Below are 24,230 nucleotides of genomic sequence, written 5' to 3'. Positions count from 1 at the left end.
AAATGTCAGAGGGCCTTCAATGAAAGCAATAATCAAGAAAAAGACCCCATTATACAGAGGGTTTTTATTGCAACCATGTATCTCTCATTTGTATAGTAGGGAAGGCAGACGATTTGAGGGTTTCATTTTGCTTTCTTTTTAATATGTCTCCAATCCACAGAGACTGAGCACAAATGATGAAGCAGAGATGATGCAAAAAGCTTGTCTGCGTTTTTCCCAGGCCGGATGTAATGGTGTGAATGTTCAATATTGTAAAACAAGAACAAATTTAAGACGCAAAAACTTACAAACACTCGCCTTGCTGAATAGATGGGCAAATCGGCCAAAAAGTCCAGGACTTGCTAACTAAATAAAAGTCCTTAATTTAGTTACAGTGGTTGGCTCATTTTCTCCTCTCCATATTTTACACTTTTTAACAGCTTTATGAACAATTACTAACCATTTGGATTTTAGATACTAAAAGTGAACCTGTCATTGAAAACAGGTAACCTCAAACCTCACCCAGAGGTCAACACTGAGTCTCTATCGCTGAGAATCGTCTTGTTGTTTGGAGTGTTGCTAATTTAAAATAGAAGAGAGACTGCTCAATAATAGTGTAGGGGCAGTGGGCGGCCAGTCTGCGTCCAGGGGAAGGTTACTCTCAATGGATCTGCGGGACATCAATAGCCTACAAAGACTATACCTTCATAAAGTTGCACACTGGGACCTGTCTCCCAAACTGATTGAAGCATTCCTCTACCCCTACAGCACAGCATGCGATTGGAGTGTCCCAACTTCTGTCAGCCACCAGTGTCCACCTGCACAAGACATGACCAAGGATTAGGCGACATGAAGGATCAGAGGGTTGAGTTTTAAAACAGCTCCTGATAAGGCACAGTCCATCAGCAACGATGAAAAATTCCTGTGCAAGCTCGAAGCACCATCAAATGTGTTTCCTGAGACTGAGTGGCGGTGGAGCAGAGGCAGGAAGGACCTTCAACAGTCTCCCGTAGGACTTTAAAGTTTGTGTCCCTGTGAACTTTACATCAAACAGACCTGGACTGCTGTGGGCTCTTTGAAGCGGCAAAGGGGAGAATGACGGTGGAGTGTGGGCCCCTGCCCTGACATGTTCCGGCTCAAAATGGACTTTGGTGCCGTTTAAAAAAAAAAAAAAAAAAAGCTCTGAAGGTCTTCTAAGAATAAGACATATCAGGAGTAGGCTACTTATAAACAGCATGTAGTCTCCTAACGGGACGGACAAACCAACATGTTTTTCCACACATTCACTCATCTTTACACATAAGCTTCCATTCCAAATACTCTTCCATTTCGATTTAAATTTTGCTTTAAAACAAATTTTAGAATAACAGTTAATAGATCAAGTCGTCATTTTTCTGTGTGTGTAGATTTTCTTATTACACTAGTGTATTAGCGGCATAATAATAACATGTTATTTAAAGCTGTATTATTATATTTTGCAACGAACATGTGAGCTTTATTGCCTTTTTCCTTCTTCTTCTTCTTCTTTTTTTTTTTTTTAACAAAGACTTGGGTCGGCTTTGGGACCATGCGGCACTCCTCACGCGGAGAGGGGCTGGACCTTTTCCCATGCACCACCATCTACTGACATTGGCCAGCGCTCCACATTAGACACTCCGCATTCATAAAAAGAAAAAGGAGACGGGGACCCCTCTCTCTGACAAGAAGAGCGGCGTACACAAGCATTAGCTGCATTGCTGTTTACTGAGCCCGGCGCCACCAGCTGCACAAACTAAAAGCAAAAAAAATGGCCAAAAGCGAAAGGCAAAGACGAAGTTTGAAGAGTGAGGACTTCTATTTTGACTCGGACGCGTCTCTCTTGGACCAGCAGGATCTGGAGATGTCTCATTTTCCTTTCAATGACGTATTCAACTCCAAAGACTCCCACATGGAGCAGATCAACACTTTTCTGAAAAACGTACAAGTTTTACTGGAGGCAGCGAGGTATCTGGAAAGCACCGAGAGGAAGGACGGAAGTGAGTTTTTTTGTACTGCGTTTCTTTCCCAGCCCCTGAAATTCAAGAAACGGTCACAATATGAAACATGGACACACACACTAACAGCAAAATTGTTGACTTAAGTACAATAACCTATCCATTGGGCCTACTACATCATTGATAATTGCAATGGTCGTGGCAGGCAGTGGAAAAATGTGCTTTGAGCTGCCATGGTTAGAGGCATGATAGACCCTGCAGTGATATGGTACTTATAATATGTTTTTGTTTGCGTTTTTGCAACATGAGTAACGCATCAAATCACTGGTCTGATTGAATGTGTGCATGTGCTTTCTCAGTGTGATAAATTTGACCACATTGCAGCGCCATCTAACTCCGTTAAGGATGATGTCATTGTGTGATCGTGGAGAATCGAGGGACAAGACGAAACTTGATAGGCTTTATTGTAAATTGCGTTCAAATATAAGATCATCCAAGCTTTGTATTGAAATGTGATGATGTTTAAAAAAAAATGCATGAATTGGCTTCGTGGTTTTTTGGGTGGCATGTTGGCCAATGCGCGTAAAGGGTGAAAAAGGCTTGCTTTGCTTTTCCTGCTTATGTTTTTGTTTTGAAGTGTCCGCAATATTTTTCTCTCTAATGGAGTTAAAGGCAACTCTTTAAATCCAAGAGAAGCCAACACTTACACTGTCCCGTCATATAGAATAGATTTTTAAGTCCATTCTGGCCTAAGCATCGTCCAACACTTTCTCTTTGGCATTACAGGCCCACATCAAAGTGGCCATCGAAAAGGATGTAAAGAGCACGTTTCCACCTGCTTTTGAAACGGTCACCTTTTATAATTCAACGGGGTATTGTCGCAGCTGTACATTGCATCGGGCTCTCTCCTCTCTTCGCGATTGTTTGCTTCCTGCTCTTTGTGGGCGTGTGGGCCTGCTTTCCACATGGCGCAATTCGCGTCGGTGATTGGTCAGTCCTCATACCTGCCCCCAGTGTCTGTCAAAATCATCAGCCAATCAAACACCAATAGAGTTGATACGTCACGTGTTGCTGGGCCTGGCTTCGTCCAGCGTGCACGCCCCACGCCCGCAATGAATCATGGACATTGTAGGACATCAATGTCTTCTACCCACAGAAAGTATATTATAATAAAATGTAATAGCTGAACGTAAATTGTCGGTTTATCAGGGTATACCAAAAAGAAGGACTATCAATTAAGAAAAAAGAAAAAAAAAGCACATATTATCATGAATTACCATAGATAGACATATACTTGTTTTTATATATAGAGAAAAAAATATTTACATGACTTTATGGAGAAAAAAAAAGAGTGAAATATTGAATTGGCACTGTGGCACTATAACGCACCTTTAGAGATGTTAATGATTTTTATGTTAAGATGTTACAGCGTTGATGCAAAATGGCATTTCAGCATCACTAATCTTTTATGTAACATATGTAGCTCTATGTTACTGGTGACGATCACAGGTGTTGTTCAGAAAATGAAAATGAAAATGAACATTAAGACAGCCAGATCCCTGGGCGCTGACAATAGCTCGCCAACCCTTTCCAAGCAACTCACCAAAGACATGATGAGTCACATTGAAATAAGTTTTCTTTTTGTTTTGAACATGCAACACACACTGAAAACGATGAGGCTATGCAAATACAATACAGAAACTCAAGTTATAATCTTTGTGTTGAGATTATCCTCTAAACTCCACCTAAGTCACATATTTGCACATTATCTTGAAGCGTCAGTAGCTCTTTGCTATATATATATATTTTTTTTTACATAAAAGAAGCTCACCGGGTGAAAAAAGATTGGAGACCCTTGGTTTAGACTTGAACTCAGTTTCCCACAATGCACTTGGTGTGAAGCGGCCTCCCCTCCGGTTACTCTCCGCCCTCAGCAGTGCAGCTAGGTAAACAAACTCGTGAGGAGAGGATACGAGCAGGAGACGCTGATGGCTTTAGGCTTCCCCTGACACTTTTATATATATTTATATTTTTTATTATATTTTGTAAGACGCTAGTGTTTATATTATCCTGTTTGATATAACTCACTTTGATTAAACCATTTTGAGGTTTTCTACTGACGAATCCGGAGTCGCTGTAGCCTGCTAGCTTGAAAGACGATTATTTTTTTCCTCCTCCTCGCTCTGACAGATGCTATTGACGTGCCAGTGAAGATACAACATTTTATTCGGATGACACATTTCCAACCGATGCATTGTCTTCCTCTTGTTTAAATCGCGTGATCGCTGTTTGTTGTTCTGGTAAACGCTGGAAAAAGCGTAGCTAGGAAGGGAAGCCAACCCGAAAATAATGACCGCTGTCCAGCTCTTAAATATCGAGAGACTATTAGAAGCTGCGGAATATTTAGAGAGGAGAGAAAGAGGTATTGTTGTTATCACACAGTATTAACCCTTGTTGATCTTGGTGTTTAAAATCCGCACAAAGCAATATTTCCCCTGTTTATCTCGCCTATGGCTGACATTACACGTTTTGTTTTCCAGAGTGTGAACATGGCTATGCTTCAACATTTCCTTCAAATGAGAGCACGAGCTACCAGCGGCAAAGGAAATTCCGCAATAAGAAGTTCAGCAGTAACCACAATAGGTAAGTCTTGTGTTTTTCCCATTCATGATTTATTCAGCTCTTATGCGCACATCCCATTCCCTATTGGTGAAGGATGTCCACGACCGTGTCAAGGCTGAGTGTTCATATATGTACTTCGGGTTAAACCAGGAGCATTATGTACTGGAGGAATGTTTCTGTGTGGTTTGTTAACATATTGGTTGTGTTACCATAAAAGCCGTGTGTGTGTGTGTGTGTGTGTGTGTGTGTGTGTGTGTGTGTGTGTGTGTGTGTGTGTGTGGGGGGGGGCTTTTCATCAGCTGATTGTCAAACAGGCAGGAGTATCTGAGGATAAGGCCACGTTGGTTACACTGATCAGGGTGGACCGGTTTATGAAATTATTCTGGAGCTGTCATTGTCATCATCATACTCAATCCTCAAGCTTGACTTCCATGCATGGGAAAAACGTTCATTTTTTGATACTGATGCAAATTACTCTCATATAGCGCTTTTCTAGATGCTCAAAACTTCAAAGTCGCTTGGCAGTATTGTGCATTATTCATTCACTCCATACTCTGCGGCGGTAAGTTACCTTATCTCATAAAATCGTTTTGCCCTGTCCTGGCCTAATTAACGGCATCTAAGGAAATATACAGCTTTTAGGAGAATGCCCTGTTATGTGTTTTTTTTAATAGTCCGTCTAAAACCATGACCATTTCATAACAATTTGTCAAGGTCTAATTAAGTAAAGCCTCTAATGTATCATGTGCAAAGTGTTCAGATTAGATTAGATTTTTAGTACAAATTTTTCCTGTCTCTTTATTGCCTGTTAAGCCACAGAGTTGACAAAATGTTAATGGACTACATATAAAAGGCATGAAACCAGTAGCACTGTGCTCTCTGATCGCTGTGACCAAATGTCGCAAATAAGGACCCCTGTTTCTGCGTGAGCTTTTTAATATTTATGCAGGCTACTAACTGGAGCTGTGTATTAGTCACCGCGAGCTGCAAACAAAACTGAACTCTGCATAGCAACAGTCATTATCAAATATAGGTTATGTGTTTTCTTCATCTGTAAGAATAGAGTGAAGTGAACACTTTGAAGAATGTAGACCAGAGAAAGGAAGAGAAGCCAGTAAGGTGCTCTGTTCTGATAACGGCGCATACGGACGGCACTGCTGGGTGTCACGTATTCTTCTTAAAATGTGCTAAGTGGATATCTGCCTCATATTGTGATGCAATTTCTTTTATTCCTAGCGGAGTTGCACATTTGGTAAAGCCTTATCTGGACACATGCCGTGTTATTTGTCGGGATCAACATCAATTAAACACGTCTATTTTTGTGTTTTCCTTCAGTGTTGTTGCATGTAATTTACAACCTGTCATCGCACTTTTCTTGGAATGTGATAATGCCAGGGGTCACGGTTTGCCCTCCACACCGGCCCTAGCTGGACTGGTTACAGCTCTCAGCCTATAGGCCTTTCTCTGGAGCCTGTTGCGGCTTAAAGTGATGGGCTTATCTTACGCTGTCCTCTGCTGCCTACTGTTTATAGCAGGATTGTGTTATCTCATTGACCCACTCTTGGAGTATGCATCCACTCACACACAAACTACTAGGACAGGCAGACCTACAGCAGCTGTGCACTGCTGTTGTTGTGTGTTTTATTATCATCCGTACAAGTTCATAATCTGCAATGCTTTGTAGTTAAGCTTCAACTACTAAAATGTCTGATTTAAGGTGGTCAAAAAGCTCTTGGGAAATGAAAAGAGAAAATATATTCTGTTCTTAGTTTTACTGTTTGTTTGGTGATGGAAGTAATTACTACGTGACCTGTCCTACCAATACTGTGTTTCAGGTGCATATATTCATTCCTACACATGCAAAGAGGGATTCCTGCTGTAGCTAAATAGTACAGGTTGTGTATGTGGCTAATGCACGACTACATGCATGTGTGGCTACACTGTCGTAGAATATGTAAGTTAAAACCTGTCAGGAGCTCCACATGTGAGCTCTTAGCACCATGTCAGTTTTCAGGAAATGGCCCATGAGTAGCTTTACATGTGAGACATGTGTTTGCTGTGATAGCAGGTACACAACCGGGAACTTGACTTGTCATTTTGCATCAGATATACCACTATGGCTGATTTGACTTTCAGTCTTGCATAGCAAATTCCATGAGCCATAATGCACCCAAAGGCTTTTCCGTCTAAATAATTCAATTAAGCGCAATTTTTGTGCAGCTGCGATCCATTTTTCTGCTAAAGACCATCATTGTATTTTATTTCCTCTGGCTACTACTTTAGCTATTCTGTATTACATTTGTAAGATGACAGTCCTGTATACAAGACAGGTAAACGTGTCATGTGATTATTGGTCCAAGAGAGATTTTGATGGTTAGCTACTATCTATTACCAAACATGGATAGAGAAGATTGGCCTCATCATTTCAGTGTGCTTTAATATTACTCTTACATTGGCAGAATGGCTGGTTGGATGGCTGACCAACCAGGCAGAGAATGTGCTTGACAATGACTCAGGACAACTCTCATCCATCATCCTGCCCTAAAACATGTGTCGCCCCCTGAGGTTAAGTGAAGCCAGTTTGTGTGGATAGAGATGTGTCCATTTAAGCATCGGGAGGAGGGCCTGTCTCCTTTCAGTATGTTGCCACACAAAGACACTCTTAGGGAGCAGCTGATTCACTTTACATTATTAACAGAGCACTGGGTCCTGGCTATGGGTACTTGTGCATGCCTTTAGTCTGCTGCCATTACTCTGTGCACTGGGAAATGACTGAAATGACTGTACTTATTGTTGTCCTCTCTGACTGTCACCTGAATGTCGGTCGATGTATGGGCTCGACTCGAGTGCACTGGGTTTTAGCGGGGATGAATTAAAACACAAACTAATGAAGCACGTTCTCGCTCTTCAACTTGTCCTTTTTTTTTTGTTACAGGTCGACACACAATGAGCTGGAAAAAAATAGGTAAGTTCTCAATGTCAAACAGTTTTATGGTGACTTAGATCAGTGGTTCCCAACCAGGGTTACGAGGAGCTAGTGTTGTGTATCGTGTCCATTGAGCAGCATAGGAGTCCAGCTTAAAGCGTCTTCAACACCATAAATAAGACTAGACTTGCTGGATTTATGGTAAAGAGAACGAAGAGCTTGCTTGCTTCCATTTCATTATCTGCGAGGGTGTGGGGACAATGAAAGGATGTGGGAGGCTGGATCTATTCTGTGTAATTGCATATCACCTCAGTCTGTTTTTCTCATGATTCTCCCGACAGCTTGTTCTAAATGGACGGGAACATTGGGAAGCGAGGTGTCCATTGAGTTAAATTTAGACACGAGTTGTTGTGTCATCTCGGTGTGATGGTACACAAAGCCAGCCGCTCTGCTGACTGGTCTATACAGATTGTTGCACCCATGCCGCGGTGTTGGTGATACACCCACTCCAGAATTTTTTTTTGCTAAACTTCACTTTGTTTGTTGCAAAGCGTGAAGTTAGTTATTATTAGTGCTGCACCTTGTCACATTCGGCAGAGGGCATTCCCTGCTTCACAGCTACTCACAACAGTTCAAAGTGAAAACGTGGCTTCATCTGGTCTATCCTTTTTTTTTTTTTCACAAACTCTGCTGTACTTTTCTTTTCATGGCTTTCTTTGCTTTCTCCATTTATCTTGGATTGGACCTGCCTTGACATCTGACCAAATGTATTTAACGAATAATATGTGCAGGGATGCTCCGATCCGATACTGGTATCGGATATCCTAGCCGATACTGGAAAAAATACATATCGGCTACAAATATCAAATACTGAACCGGTACCAGTTTTGGTTCTTACCGCCTTAAAAACACAACTTTTGTCACCTAAATCTTAGTGAATATGGGCATGTTGTATATCATTGTTAAGCTAAGAACTTGGAGAATTCAATCGCTGAGTTTTAGCCTTCTCAAATGTGTTTTTGATCGCCTCGCAAAATTCTGCGGTTAGCAATAGCATGCTAAAGCTAGCGGGAGCATGCTAATGCTAACAAAAATGAATCATGGCTTGGTCAGAAATTATGATAGAAATACCTAAAGTAGCCTATTAAAATATATCATGATCATATTGCCTCATGGGAGTTGTTTATATTAATATAACCTAAAGACTGTCATATAGGCTACCCAAGGATTTTTACTGTAGAAAAATCCTTGTTAAATGTTTATCCAAGAGTTTATCAATATATAAAATTGATAATTGATCTGCAACATGACTGTTTTTATTGATCTTACAATGGAGAAGAGTCAATTAAAATGTTCACTTTTAAGAAAGTCTCTTGGTATCTGTAAATATAGATATCGGGCAGATACTCAAACCCCAGTATCGGTAAAAGCTGGATCGGTGCATCTCTAATGTGCACTTTTAATATGTCTATTATTTGCGTCATATTTAACAATTCACATTATTCTGTCATAACGGCTTGTGCTTCAAAACAAGAGACAGCCAGATTTATCTTCAGATTGCCTGTCATCAAACCTGTGTCGAGCTGTCACTCAAATTATGTGATTTAAAGCCTCACTATGTTTTTGTATGCATAGTCCCAAGCTCCAATAAGCAAATGTTGAGTTAGGAAAGCTCATTGTTGCAAGCTAAGATTTCCTGAAGAGAAAAGCTGAAGGGAAAGCAGCTCTTTGCAATAATAACGGGAGTCTCGCAGCAGAGTACATTTTCATTCTTTAGTTTGACAGGTAGTGATTTGCGGCTATGTTTTTATTCCCCTTGTAAGTGGCTCTGTTCCTCCTCTTCCTGGCTCCACCTTGGTGTTGCTCACAGGCCTGTTGTTTGGAGCAGGCTGCTCTAGAAAAGAGCCCAGAACAGGCTGTCCTGTTCACCAGCTCTGTCCCAAAGCCAAATAACACTGACATCTTGTGTGTCCCCCACTTTTTGTCTTCTCTTCCTCTGCACACTCTGCGCACGCCGTTGTTACTGAGTACTGCAAGTCCCAAAATAATTTTAGCTTCCCATTTGCAAAGGAAAAAAAAGCGAGTGAAAATTGAAATCCGTCTTTTTAGCAATGCCCTTCAAGTCAGTATAATTTATAATCCGCCCGCATTTAATCCAATTCCCTTTTAAGATCCCACTGTAAGCTTTATATATGGGGCGTAGTGGGTCACCCAAGTGTGTCTAATCTATGCCTTTACAATAGCGGCAAATGCTTCCCGTTCCTGTTCAGCTCTCCTGTCTGTAAATTGGCGACAGCTCCCGCATCGTCTGAATATGGCCTTGTTTAACACGGCATATCTGATCGTGGTGAGACGGTTTGGCGTGCGCGGCCAGGGCAGGTCTTGATAACCCCTCTGACAATGGAGCCCGCAGATAAAAAGCACTCCAGAAACCCTCATAAAAGATACCCACACAGTGCAGCAGCAGCAGATTGTGCCGTGACAGTGGAGCTTTGATCATTTGCTTCAAATCGGCCCCACTTCCTCATATTATGACTAAATTATGCTGATTTAGTGTTTAGCAGTCAAAGCTGGGCCATTAGCATTTCCTCTTTCATCTGACACAACCCGGTTTGTTGTTTAGGTCGAGGTCCTTGATCATGCTTCACCTCGGGTTGCCTAGTTGTTGTTATGTCAGGGTGGCATAATAATCCATGTTTCCATATCCAGAACAAACAAATCCGATGGCAGGCTGACATGAAAGCCCGTATGTGCGCATGACTCTGCAGACTGTGTTCAAACAGTGTATTAGTGCTTCAGTGTGGGGAGCTCATGGGAAAATATATTACAAGAGATCTGTGGACCCTGTAGATGAGTGTGTTGAGCCTCTTTTCTCCTCATCCGCTTGCATTAATTACCTAATTTATCGATCAGTATCAGTAATTCAGTATATATTATAAACTTTCTTTTCAGCTTCTGAGGTCACGTTGATCCAGTAGAGGCAGTCAAGCATAGCAAAAAAACAAATCTACTGCGCTTTGCTCTGCGTCGTGTTCCTCATTGTAGAAGCACTGAAGTACTGCTGCACTGATCCTATTGTTGTCTGCCAACCAAGTTTGTCCTATTCTTCCAGTTTGCTGTCAAGCAGCAACAGCAAACTGGAACCATTTGTGTTCTCCAACGTGATGACCTGTAAGCTCCTCTTGGCTTGGAAAAGCAGCTTAAGGAACTTGATCTTTGGTCTAGTGAGCCAAATCAGAGTACGCACATGTGCTGGGCCCCATTTCACAGGCTGCCCAGTGCTGCTGCCTAATAGCCTGGCTTGGCTTTGGCCTCTCTAACAGAGGCGTATAAGGAAGTAATTGACAGGCTGATGGGATGAGCAGAAGAATTCCCACCTGAGTCAGGCATAGTGCAGCACAGGTCTCCTCTGTGCTCCCACTGTGTCAGTGTGCACACCCAGCGCTTTTACCCCGTGATCACCAGCACCCACTTCAGGGCACAGGAACAGCAGACACTACAAACACATCTGCTCTTCAAAGCACTGAGCACTGAGCTGTGACATGTATTGAAATGGTCTAAAGTGTGCCACAGGAGTGTTTGTCTTTCAACAAGAGAGGTTTCTTAGTTTCACTTCTGTCGTGTTCTGATGTAGTTCTTAACCAATCTAGAGAGTTTCATTGATTTCCCTTCAATCACTGCTCCAGCAGAGTTTGTCTGGGTGACAACACTGACGTTTGGAGCTTCAATGGACACAATGCCTTTTAACGAAAACAACAATTTTATGTTTTACTCTTACTCTTCTAAAAGTTTAAAATGACTCATGTTATTGCTTTCTTTGTTAATACTCAGCGTACATGCCTGTGCCCTTACCAAAGGACACTAACCAAATGGAGTTGAGCCAGACAGGTGAAAAGCTTAGTCAGCATGTTCAGCTCGGTCAGAGCAGAAGGCTCTAACCCTGGACTTTCTACCCGTTAAAGAGAATTCCTCGCTGTCACCCAGTTTATAATGGGATTTGGTGCATTTGTGCTTATAACGCTCCAATGGCTAAACCAGGTGAAGGTCATATTTACAATTCAAACTATGTCATGTTTTGAGCTCCCATTGACCTGAGATCTTTAATTATCAAAATGAAAAACAGACGTTCCTTATTTGTGTTTCAGTAGCAGCAGGGTCACGCTAATCTGTGCCATAAGGGGAAAGACGGCTATAACGATAGGACGCACTGTGGAAATAGGATATTTGTGGAAGACGTAAGAACGACGCAATTAGACTAAATCAGACTACGACTTCTATTTTTAGTTTGTACATCTGGGGAAAAGGAGGAAAGCTCAACGTCCTTCTGACCAATCACAGAGGGTTTTGATGGCGTCCAATGAGAGCAGGGCTAAAGATGCCGTTTTTCTCATCACTTGCTCTACTAACTTCACATTTGCAACTCTTACATGGTGAAAGACCATTTTGAATTGGTCAATAGTTGCAGGGCTTTAATGCACATTTTAGAATGCTATTGCAGCTTAAAATTAGATTTTAGCTCTAGGTTCTATAATCTGAGATGTATGCTCTCGACTCACTGATACTGATAGGGATGTTTTGGGGGGAAATCTAAATTGCAAACATTACTTCACTACAGACACAGAGAGAATACCAAAAACTTGTATTTAATGTTTTATTGCGCGGCCTAGTTATATTTCTCACAGTTTTACACATGGAAGAAAATGTAAGATTTTCTTTTTGCACATTTTAGTTGAAGACGTTTCTTAATCTGACTGCACTTCTGTAATTTTTATTTGTGCATCATATGGTTCAGCTGGGTGTCTCACTGTGACCTCATCCATCCCCCGTCCAGCTTTTGCATGTCTTTATTCCAAACTATTACGGTCCATGGGATCTTTGAAGTTTTTTTCTTCTGCCTTGTTTCTGTGGCCAGCGTTAGCCGGGCAGATTAAAAGGCACTGTGCACGTGTGGACTAATCCGAGCGTTAGTGATGGTTTTCAGCCCCTCAGTCTCTTAGTGCAGAGGCAGCCACAACCCCCCTCTCCGCTCAGCTCACTCTCCCCGCCGGAGTCCCCTCACGTGCGCGCGTATTCCAGTGTGCGCACGTGAGAGTATAAGCCACATGACTACATCCATCTCGGCAAATAAAGTTCACTTTCATTCTGTTTTTACACGTTTTTGAAGCTTGACGTGACTTCGACGTGGCGGCGATAGAGCCGTTTTCTGGTCATCAACACCATTGACCGCTCATTGGTTAAAGTGGACTGTCGTTAAGCCGATGTGAAACCACATTGATTTTTTTTAGCAGCCATTTGCATTTTATTGCCCCCGGTCTGCAAGCTGGTCCAAGCCCCAAATCCATGTGTGTTTTCAGCTTGCCTTTTCCGCTTCAGAATCTCATTTTTTGGGATTGAGGTCACAACTGCCTGAATATTCGGAAATATCAAGTCTTTCCCTCCCACCCGCATACAGTGGCAGCAGCAATCCTCTGCATTTGGGCTCTTCTGTTCGCTGCCATCCGAGCGAAATGTGGGTCATCATCCGGTATAGTTCCCATGGAATCCCAAGTTATAATTGTTGAGATCCTCAGGCAGGAACATGCTGCGTGGGAGAGAGAATTCCTATTATTTGCCTGATGAAGTGGTTGAAAGTAACTATTGGCTGCCACATTCACTGGAGGAGTATGAAAGTAGGAAGAGGTGCCCAAAATAGTTTTGGTCTTTTGAATCGCTTTGGATGGAGAGTACTGACAGAAAGACAAGGCTCTGGGAGTTTCCATGTCCAAGTTGCATTGTTTGCCAAATGAACTCAATTTGCAATTTGTACTGTTCCTTCAGCAAGTCATTTTAATACAGGTAGTGTTAGTACTCATCCATGAATCTATATTTGTATGTGTTTGATTTGTCATGGAACATCTATTTCGGCCAACATGAAACTTCAGCTGGAACTATTGATTTTTAAGAAATCACAAAATTCTCGCCGACACATCGTAAGAGCCCGTTCCTTACTTCCACATTATAACTATAATAGTTATTTGTGGTTCCTACACCCAGTGGAAGTCCCGTATAGTGTCATCTGCGACTCGTTTCTGGGCAGATTACATTCACAGAGCGAGAGTGAGAGAGAACACCAGCCTCCTTCATCCCCCACTCACTCTTTATAACTGTGGCCCTCTCTATCTCGCTCCGGCTCTGCATCTATCCCATCTGTCGGCATTTCATAAAAGAGATGAGGGGAGGCTTCAGTGTGTCAGAAAAGCAGGGCCTTCGTTCGCTCCGGGCCAGAGATTGCTCTAATCTTGCTCTTGTGTGAGTCCGTCCGAAAAACGTGACAAACTGCTGCCTCACCAAATATGACCTGACCGCACAAGTCTGAATGAGCTGCTCCAGGGTCAACCGTTTTGTTAGTTAATGATGTTGCTCAAACGTCTTATTGACGGGACAAAAAAGTATAGTTCAAAAGACTTCCACTGAGAATCCCAGCTGTTTTGAGTAGTTTTATGTTTTTGTAAATTTCACTGAGCAATTCATTTGAATTTTGTTCCACAGCTTTTATGGTCTCCAAGTTATTCAGCTTGAAGTAACATCCAATCACACTCACTTGGTGATTAATCATGCCACTTTGGCCTTGCACTGTATTTGGTCTGGACGCTGACTGTGAGTATGTGATTATGGCCAGTTGCCTCATGTGAGAAGGCCACTCCCACCAAAGCACTGAATATGAGCTAGGTCAGGTCTTTTCTATGTCGGAGATTCATGATAAAAGTTGCACATCAATGACAATATATCTGTTTCTTATTCTTGGTATTAAATTTGTGCTTGCGTCAACGTAGGCTGACAGACCAGAACATAATTGTGTGATACAGTGTGATTACAAAACGTGCTACAATACTCATTATAATGGTAATAATAATAATATGTTTTATTAATTAGATGGTTTTCTAGTCCAGATACCAAAATAACCTCTTAATCCCCACCTGAACCGAGTACATTTTCTACAGTTTGGATTTACTCTAAAAGCTTCTTGGAAAAAGCATCAATATTGCAATGAAAATCAGGATGAAAACCCAACAAATAGGTGATAAAAAACTACTTCAAAGCAGCAACAAAAGAGCAACAAAAATGTACCAGAAAAGCAACAATGATACAACAAAAAAGTGACTGAAGAGTGACAAAAAAGGGATGAAAAAAAGCAACAAGAACGGGCAAAAACACAACAGAAAAACACGACAGAAACACAACAAAAAAGGGACGAAAGCAAAAAATTATACAAAAATGCGGCGACAAAAAAGATTCAAATTAGGCACTATACTGTTGCTCTCCGGTCGAGAAGCTTTTAGATTTGGGTAAAGCCGAACTGGAGAAAATGCACTCAGTTCAGGTAAGAGATTAACCCCTTGAATTTATTTCCAGTTATATAAAAATATATATTATCAGTGTTTTTGCTTTTAAGCTGATGCTAAATTAAGTGGAATCTTGCAGGAAGTGGTATGTCGTGAATAGCAACACACGGCGTTAAGTTAATGCTCATTTTGAATGACAATACAGCTTCCTCCTTCATAGTTTATTCATATTCTTAGCTTAACCGGGTTGGCCAGTTGAGGACAAGTTCTCATTAGTCAGATGCATAGATAATCACAAAGACAAAGTAAAATGCACTTTGAACAAACGGGGCATATCATGAGAGATTAAAAGTACTAAAACCCAGCGTATACTAGATACAATGTCTCTTTAATACTTTTAAGCACAGGCTTTCCATGTGGTTAAAGCCTCGCCCTCTGCATCTATATTGTATGTCCCCATCTGCGGAGTTTATGGATCAATGTGCCACATGTTCGCTCAGTATGTGCAGCGTGGGAGTTGGGAAAATAAAAAGCAGGACCATCGAAGCAACAAGCCATTTTTGCTATTTTTAACACAACATTTGGAACAATTTAGAAAAAGCATCATTCTCCAAATTATCCAGCCAGGTTTTTGGATCAGCAACCTCCACATAGCTGGAGCCATTTGCCTTTAATTTAATATTTCACTTAGTGGATCGGGATTAGCGTGTATTAATTGAGCCTTTGGTTTGCAAAAAACACAAAAGAGTCCTCCAATTCGTGGTGTTGCTCATGGGCAATTGAAACACCATATAGTATTTTAGATTTTTAAAAAAAGTGCAAGTGTAATTTAAATACTTAGTTTGGCTGGGGGTGCGACTTATACTCAGGTGCGACTTATATGTATATCATTTCACATGTTTTTTATTTCCATACTGACACCCGCTAGTGGGCGCTCTAGGTTTGTGTACCTTCTGTTCAACTGAAAATTTAAAAAACGGTAATTGAGCAGCAGAAAAAAAGTTTGGAGTGAGCGAGAAACTTGTGAGGGACTGGCGAAAAGCGGAGGTTACTCTTACTGCAATGAAGAAAAAAATAAAATAATCACGGGCTGAAAGCTAGAGCCACAGCGAGAGGAACGAGTTCGCAAATGAGAGCTTGAACAACGTGCTGCTGGGAGAGGCTTGTCAACTGTGCATTTACGCCTCCATGTCCAGGTAGTTGCCAAGGCTGGTGTGACTTATACTCCGGAGCGATTTATTATTTCGGGAAAATACGGTAAAGATTTTTATTCTCCCAGTGCATATTTTGGACACAGTCAGGAGTATTACATTTGAGAGTGAAATATGAACCTGAGTCTAAAATTACAGACCACATGGAGACAGGATATTTAGTTGTTTGCAGAGGATCGGATATTGTCTGAATAATTGCAGTCTTTCTGATTTGTTATTTGCGATCATTTAAGTTTGCAATTTCAATTTGAGTGTGCAGTTGTGTGATCGAATAATTGTGCAGCTTTACGATACAGAGACAAAGATGACCCCTTCCTGAAGTGTTCTTATTGTGAAAGAGCCTATAATGATAGCTTAATTCGCTTTTGCCTGCCATTTTTACAGATTTACCACTGCACCGTGCCATTAGTAAAGTGTAATTAGTGTAATAACTGGGTGAAGGGTCAGATTTCCTCTCTGTGATGCTTGCGTTGGAAGTAGGTCATATTAGGAGTATGTTAAATGGTTTGTGGAGGGGGGGGGGGGACAGGCTGAAAACTAAGTGTATTGACTGGTTTATCTTGCCTGAAATCTGACCTCTTCCCCCTTTTAAGAGCACGTCCAGTAATTATGTCAGACATCTTGGATAGCTTGAGAACTTATCTATTATTTAACGCATTCACAAGTTTCAAATCTAGGGCAGCCATTTTTCCCCCCGCCTTCCTCCCTTTTCTACCCCCATCGCTTGTGCTGCGTCTTAACAGTGTTGCTTCCAGGGGACATCGGATGGAAATTTATGCTTGGCTTTGCGTTGTCTCCTCTTGTTTTCAGCAGCTTTGGTTTTCTGAATAGAGTTAAAAATGCAGTTACATTCACTCGCAATTTATGCCTTTTATGCCTCTTCTGGTTATGGTATCTAATTCTGTCACATTCTGAGACAATTGCAACACCATAACATTTCCAAATCAAGAATGCCACCTGCGTATGCCTGCAGAATGTGCTTTTTAAAAGATTTTAAAAATTGAATAAGCTTCACCCTGGATGGTTGCTGTCAGTATTGGTTTTGTGTCACGCAGTGCAGAATCTGGAGGGATTTTTGTGCACATGTGTGAATGGTGGAAAAGCACGGTGAGTGCAGAGCCACAGTCTCTGCTAAAGTGGTGTACGTATGAAGTGCGTAGGATCAGTAAAAGCTGAGGTGGGCAGCTCTCCCGTACCGACAGGGAAAGGCTTCAAAGTGCTGCTTAAAAAGGACTCCACTTGAATTACAGTGGAGGCAGTCTGATGCATGCAGAGGAGGCAGAGAGGCAAGCGTATTTTTGAAAAATGAAAAACCAATCTTGATTTTAGTGGGTCTGTTTCTTTGACAGGTGCCTAGGGCCTCCAAATATTCCTCTAAAGCTGTAGGACTTCATGATGCCGGGGGAGTTTCTTATTAAGATACAACAATGAGCAAACAAAGTTGGCTGCTCACTATATTGTACTGATATCTCTCAATAATCATGGGGCACTACATGTGTTATCATGTGCATAGATGAAAATATCTTTTAAAAATGGTGCCTTTGGATGAAAGAGTTTTCAGTATCCAAAGAAAAATCATAAGGCCATTTGCTGTGTTTGCCAGAGGAAAGGCGTTCTGTTGTGTGTCCCGTTGAGTCTGGAGGGAGAGGAGTGGACGGGGGCAAAGGCGTGGAGCACTGACCCGGGGCAGGCTGCCTGCTCATTCACATGTCAGAGCCAAGAGGCAGGCTCCTGCCTGTGGGCCCATCTGGGTCCCACCACAGGCTGCAGAGCAAACACATGCAAGAGGCATGGCACACCCACTGTACCAGGACATCAGCACGGCCAGGGCAAAAGAGCAGCTGCCTGTGGACAATCCAAGATGACATTTACAAAAACTGGCCATATTTTAGGATGAACCTTTTCTTTTACATCAGGTCAAAAATATTTGAACCTGTCTCATACTGTACATCATTTAATATCATCTCTCCCAATGTGGAGTCTGCTGTAAACTCCAGAGAAAGCTCTTATTGGTGTTGTTTGAATGTGGCAGGGATTTTATGTCCTGCTGCGTGACAGTTTGAAGCACAGGTCTTGGTAGAACTGGACACGTGTTACGTAATCCATCACAGATGGAGCGATACTCATTCAAGGAGCTCAGCCATTCATTAGACACCAAACGTGGAAGAATTGTCCTTTTTATAACAGTTGTGAAAAGCACGCACTGTCCTGCCACCATTCATTCGGCAGAAAGTTGAAATCACTGTGTAAATCTTTGCTGGTCCAGTGATGTCACTTCCTTTGGCCAAATTTACCCATGGGCCTTTTCCTCTGCAGTTAGGTCGAGGCGTTTATGTAATCGTCCTCTGAGAAACCACTTTGCTCAGGTGATCGTTTGTGCTCAAAAACAGGCGTGGCCAATAGGTCACCACTCATATTGTAAGCTGAAAAAAGCTTAAGATCTTTGGCTGAGGGTCCAAATGATAGACAAGCCTTTTTACGGATTAGGGCGGGACTTCAACTCATCACCACAGTCTTGGGCAGACTGTGACCTTTGGCACAGAATAGGAAAATGCTGATAACCTTAAGGATCAATATGACCAATACAGCAACGAGATGCATAAGTGTTAATAGTTGTTGGATCAGCAGCTCAGAAACTGCAGGTCAAACACATGTTCAGCCCATGATACTCTGTGTCCTTGTTGTTGCCATCGCGTTCTGTCTGTCGTCTGCAGTGTGTCCCAGAGAAGAGCTCGACATGTTGCTGTAGAGATTAGGACAAACGGCACGTCTCAATAAAGGAACAGCCAGCACCTGTAGCTTGTGAATCATCAGGCGGAATAATAAGAGAAAAATGTCCTCCATCTTAGGAGCAGGCAGGAGAGTGTTCAACCTGGTTTTCACATTGGCCAGAAACGAAGCAGTGAATCAGCAGCGACTCCATAATAACGACTGTAATGAAGAATCTGGGCCGGAGCCGTGGTTTTGAAGTGTTTTGGCGACGCTCGATGTCAGTCTCACTCCACGTCTCTCACCTCAAGAAAATGTACAGCCGACAGGAGAGATTACGAGCGTTTTCTGAGGTTGTCTGGCCAGATTGTCAGTAAAGAGGAGGCAGCATTGAAAATAAGATGTCTTCGTAGGGCCCCTGCTTGTATGCGTGTCCAGCTTTTTTGCTACCTATACCGATGCCGATACTGGGGTTTGAGTGTCTGCCAATATCCGATATTTACCGATACCAAGAGACTTTCTTAAAAGTAGCTTTCTCTGAGTGAAAAATGTAATTGACTCTTCTCCATTGTAAGATCAATAAAGACATTTTATCGTCATGTTGCAGATCAATTATATCTATTTAGCTCTTGGATAAACATTTAACAAGCTTTATTCAGTCCATACAAAGGAATATCCCACTGCAAACACATTTTTTTCTTTTACAAGTATACAGCCTAAATTAAAAATGCATTGTAGTTTCAAATGTGATGAAGTTCAGTTTTGTCAGTATTTTTACCTATTTAGTTCCTGGTTTTTGGTCTGATCTTTTTCCTTGAGTTAAGTTGAATGAAAGATGAGACATTTTTAGCTTGACATCATACTCTTGCACACTGCCCTCTTATCAGCACTGGCCATGCATAATTTGACCTCCCTACACACACAGTCATCCTGTCTCCACCACTCTGCACACACCAGAGCATAGCAGACAGCTGTCTAGCCCCAAGAAGTCCGTTCTCTCCAGTCTCTCCTCTTTTTACCTACTGGACCTGCTCCCATGAGTGACTCTGTGGATCCCACCCCAACCTCTGCGCACCTCTCCCATGTTCGCTTTAGGCCGGACTGAAAGGGCAGCTCTTGCTAATGGAGCACTGATTATGTTATAGCCTCAATTATCTCTCTTTACCTCTCAACTGCGGCCATTAGCGGGATAGATAGTACCCGGGGCCCGCGAGCTGTCACTGAATAAGGAACTGTCAGGATGATGGAGAGCATGCACCTCGCATAGGTCCAGGAAATGCCATTATACCTCCCATCTGCCCCAACCCCTCCACCACTGCACACTTACACCGCCTCAGCTCAAACTTGGGCAATTTTCGAGAAGGTAAAGAGATCCCGGGCAAGAAGATTTAGTGTCACGTTAACATGAAGTACGCCCACTATGTGTGGGGTTTGAGAGTCGCGTATGTAGCTGAATAATAAGGCAGAATACTTTGCAAGCAAGATTATGTAGCATTTGAATCTTGGAAAAATCTCGGTCTTTCGGTCACTCAGGAAGGTGCTTGGTCACTTTACAAACCGACAGTCAAATGTATGCACGTTTTGCCAAATGCAGTAAATCAATAAATCTTTCTTATTTTATTAAAGCCATACCATTTTACCCAATTAACAATATTGAAATACAAGCATTTATTTAATGAGATATTTTCATCATTGTAAAATACCTCATAAATGTACAAACAAACATGTGCCTTTGCTGTGAGCAGCTCAGCTCTCCAAAGACATGACTGTAACTTTACCAGGAGTGGGTATGTTTCCAACTCGTCACCATGGAGATGTCGACCAGAGGTAGCAGAATTTGAGATTTAAATAGGCTAGATGCTCACTAAAATACAATATTCTTTGATTATCCACTGCACTCCAAATTACGCAGTGTGCCTTTAAATAATTCCTGAGGTGACTGTCTCGAACGTTGCAATTGTCTTGATGATAATAGTATTATTGCAATATTTTACTGTATTATTGTGCCAGTTTTTCTCGTGAATGTAAAAAAAAAGGAACTAAAATGGAAATCAGGAAAGTGATGACTATACCATGTGTTTTGTTTAGTCAGTCAGATAGAAAACTTCATTGATATATTGTGGCTTCTTGAATGAATGTCACCTAATATTGCAATAAAACATGTATTGTGTGGCACCAACCATCCTATTTGCTCCTTAACAACAAAAATCATTTCAGTATTGCAGGTTTGATGAATAAATCACCTCCTTTGAATTCTCCTGTTACTGTTCTATTGTTGAAATGAAGTTGTTTTTTTGTGCATTCCTAAGCCATATTCACTCACTTATGATCAAGGCGTGGTGTGGCTGAAACTGGTTTATGGCCTGACCTTTTCGTGAAACGAAAGTGTAAAAATGTCATAACGTAGCATCACACTCTTATTCTATTATGTCCTGACTAAAGCCGTGCCTTTTTAAAAAAAACATCCAACAAGTGTTTGCCTTTTGTTTCTGCAGACGCGCTCACCTAAGGCTGTGTCTGGAGCGGTTGAAGTCCCTGATTCCACTGGGACCAGACTGCAATCGCCACACCACCCTGGGCCTGCTCAACAAAGCCAAAGCACATATTAAGGTAACTACTGGCACAATGAATAGACCGAATGATGGCAGGGTAACCCGTCATTATGAGCCGGATCATCATGACCAAACGCCAGGGCTGGGTGTTGCTCAATTCTTTTCAATACCAGTACTTCAACAATAAAGCTCTGGTAAATGAACAATACTTCTTTGTCACCTTTGCATGAACTAGCCTACAATTTCTATTATTACTATGTATTTTATTTTAGTTGCTTTGTGTGATTCCTTTTGCCAGTCCCTTTTACAGGATAGGGCCCTACAAATAAACCTGAACTCGAACTAAGTTTTGTCCATAAATTCAACAAAAAACTTATTCCAGGCAGCCTATAGTTTTTAATTTTGAAACTTGTTATTAAAGTTTTTTTTCCCCCTCGGTTTTTATATACAGTTCAGGAGAACATTAAGATACAGGAAAGAAGAGCGAATGGACAGGCTTATCCACCTTTTATAATTGATCCAAGGAACAGTGGTGAACAAACAGGTTGTGCATGTTTGAAGGGAGTTACTGTGACCAACTGTAAGCAGTACAGTGTGGTGCAGGAATGTTGATTGTAGTTACTGCTGGGACTGTTTCATAGGAAGATGATCAACACTATTAAGCATGCGGTCATATTTTCATCCTATGGTTGATGTACTTAGTTAATGAGAATGTGACTGAAAAGCATGGTCCTCAATAACAAAGTTGTGTTGCATTCGCGAGGTCTGTATAAGATACTATTGTGGCCTGCTCCCACTTTTGCTGCTCTCAGCTTGGCTTTCAATTGACTGCCATTGTTTTAGTCTCTCTGTTGGAGTCACGCTAGTCACTGTCAGCAGTTTCGACATAAGGCTACAAGGTTAGAGCTAGAGCAGCCCAGAATGGCCCATTGCAACAGCCTTCAATACAATCAAATGTAAATTTGTGCATTGGTAATAAAGGTGGGGCCACAATGTCCTCTCAACAGCGTCTTCAGGCTGAAATGTTACTTTTAAATTGACTTGCACATTGGCTCTTTTAACCCTGTGCTTGCATGTGTCATTTCTCTCTTAACAGAAACTTGAAGATGCAGACAGGAAGAGCCAGTATCAGCTGGAGTCCTTGGAGCGTGAGCAGAGGCACCTTCAGCGCCAGCTCGAGTTGCTGGGGGGCGGAGTCGGCGCCCCCAGCCCCGTGGAGAGCGAGCGGATACGCATGGACAGTGTGGGCTCCACCCTGTGCTCTGACCGCTCCGACTCCGACCAAGGTGAGCGTGCTGCTGCTGAAGTCAGGAGGCTCTGAGTGCTCATGGTCCGATTATGTGCAGTGACACTTCAGTAGACCCTCACTTTCACACGATTCAGTTTATCCCAGTCTCAAGCTGTGGAGCCGCTATTTTTTTTTACCTTTTTGTCTTGCTGTGTTGGAAGTAGTCTGGGGTTAGTTATAATTTGTCATGAGTTTGTCCTATTTTAAAACAGTTCTTGATTATGTCATCAAGTGGTACTTTCTGAATGCCGCTAACGTCCCCTCTCATTTGTGTCCACAGAAGAGATTGAGGTGGACGTGGAAAGCACGGAGTTCTCCCATGGAGAGCTGGATAGTGTGAGTACAGCCAGCACCAGCGACTTGGACGACCACAGCAGCCTGCAGAGCATGGCCAGTGACGAGGGCTACTCCTCCTGCAGCGTCAAACTCGCCTTTGCCTCCTAGAGCCACCTCATCCTCTGCCCCTCTGCCAAACCCACTTGCCCCATATGTTCCTACCGTACCTGTGTCAACCTCTCCTCTGCAGAGATGGCTAAGCTAAGTCCCCTCCTACTCCTAGTTTTTAGTTTGGCCTCCTGATGTCCTTGTGAGGCTGCCAATTGATTTTATTCTTCTTTAAAGGGAGAGCAGACACATGATTGAAATGAAGTGTTTCACTACTGCAATGAATGATGACCCTTTTATTCCCTTAATTTAATGTGTAACCTCTTATTGGATCCAAGATGCACTTAAAGTCACGTCATAGGAGTGGTGTGTGTTGCTGTCGTTTGTGTGTGTGCATGAGGATTTGGAGGGGACACTGTCACATGCTGGCGGAAAAAACTCGCCATATCAACACAGCCTGCCCCGATGAACATTCCCTATAAACCCCCCTCATGCTTTCACCTCTGCGCAACACTGCAGAAGCTTGGACACTTATTGGTGCTATTGTCAAACAGACCAATGGGAAATCACATGAGATCCACCTTCGAGCTTTCAAAGCCAACAGCGAGATGCAGTGATTGTTCCAGTCTTGCACGGAGGAAAACCACCACAAAAGCAGAGGAAAGGGAAACATTCCTGTTGAATGTGGCTGCTTGGTGCATTTTTCAATGACTGGAAATCGTAATGTGTGTGTTTTTGTTAAGTTCCCTCAACAAGCAGCTACAACAAGCGACCCTGCACTTGCCTACTTTAGAGCTGTCTATACAAAACGGCACAAAGCGATAAAGTAAAAAAAAAAAAAAAAGTTTTTAAAAAGACAACAGCAACAATCAAACGTCAAACAGACTTTGGGATAAATGTCCATCCTCTTTCCAGCAGTAACAAGCAATAACTATTTTTGTCAGTTTCAACTCCTCGTGTGCATTTTCCCTTCAAGGCACGTTTGTTGACCGTCCAAAAAGCAACGTTTCTTGTTTTTGTAAATACAGATAGCATAAAAAATTTTAAGATAATAATTGATTTTAAAATGGTAGAGCTCATGGATAGATCTATTGCCTCTGTTGCTGTTTGCCCTGTGTTTATTGTGCATTTTAAATTACATATTGAAAAATGTTATCTTCAAAGTGGCATGGACACTAATCTCCATACTATTATATGGACACTATTGTTTTACTCTCGATTGAAACATTCAGAAGTTATTCATTGTGTTGCTGCCCAGAGAAGA

The 24,230-nt window shown here is 42.0% G+C and overlaps 1 protein-coding gene across 2 annotated transcripts; it reads left to right on the top strand.

The window, feature by feature from the left end:
* The first annotated feature begins 1,613 nt into the window (after positions 1 to 1,613).
* Positions 1,614 to 24,010, top strand: mxi1 (max interactor 1, dimerization protein). Of its 2 annotated transcripts, none has more exons than XM_079552799.1 (6): positions 1,614 to 1,994; positions 4,493 to 4,595; positions 7,510 to 7,539; positions 21,238 to 21,352; positions 22,391 to 22,580; positions 22,863 to 24,010. In XM_079552799.1, exons 1-6 carry the CDS (start codon positions 1,766 to 1,768, stop codon positions 23,024 to 23,026), a joined length of 831 nt encoding a protein of 276 aa, XP_079408925.1. In that variant the 5' UTR covers positions 1,614 to 1,765; the 3' UTR covers positions 23,027 to 24,010. The 2 variants fall into 2 exon arrangements, with proteins under 2 accessions (XP_079408925.1, XP_079408926.1); XM_079552800.1 differs by lacking the exon at positions 1,614 to 1,994 and adding an exon at positions 3,784 to 4,374.
* Positions 24,011 to 24,230: the final 220 nt, after the last annotated feature.

The sequence above is a fragment of the Gobius niger genome (genome assembly GCF_951799975.1).
Source record: "Gobius niger genome assembly, chromosome: 3".
Lineage (NCBI taxonomy): Eukaryota > Metazoa > Chordata > Actinopteri > Gobiiformes > Gobiidae > Gobius > Gobius niger.
The sequence above is the reverse complement of the archived record's forward strand: the minus strand, read 5'-3'. Positions and strand labels throughout refer to the sequence as shown.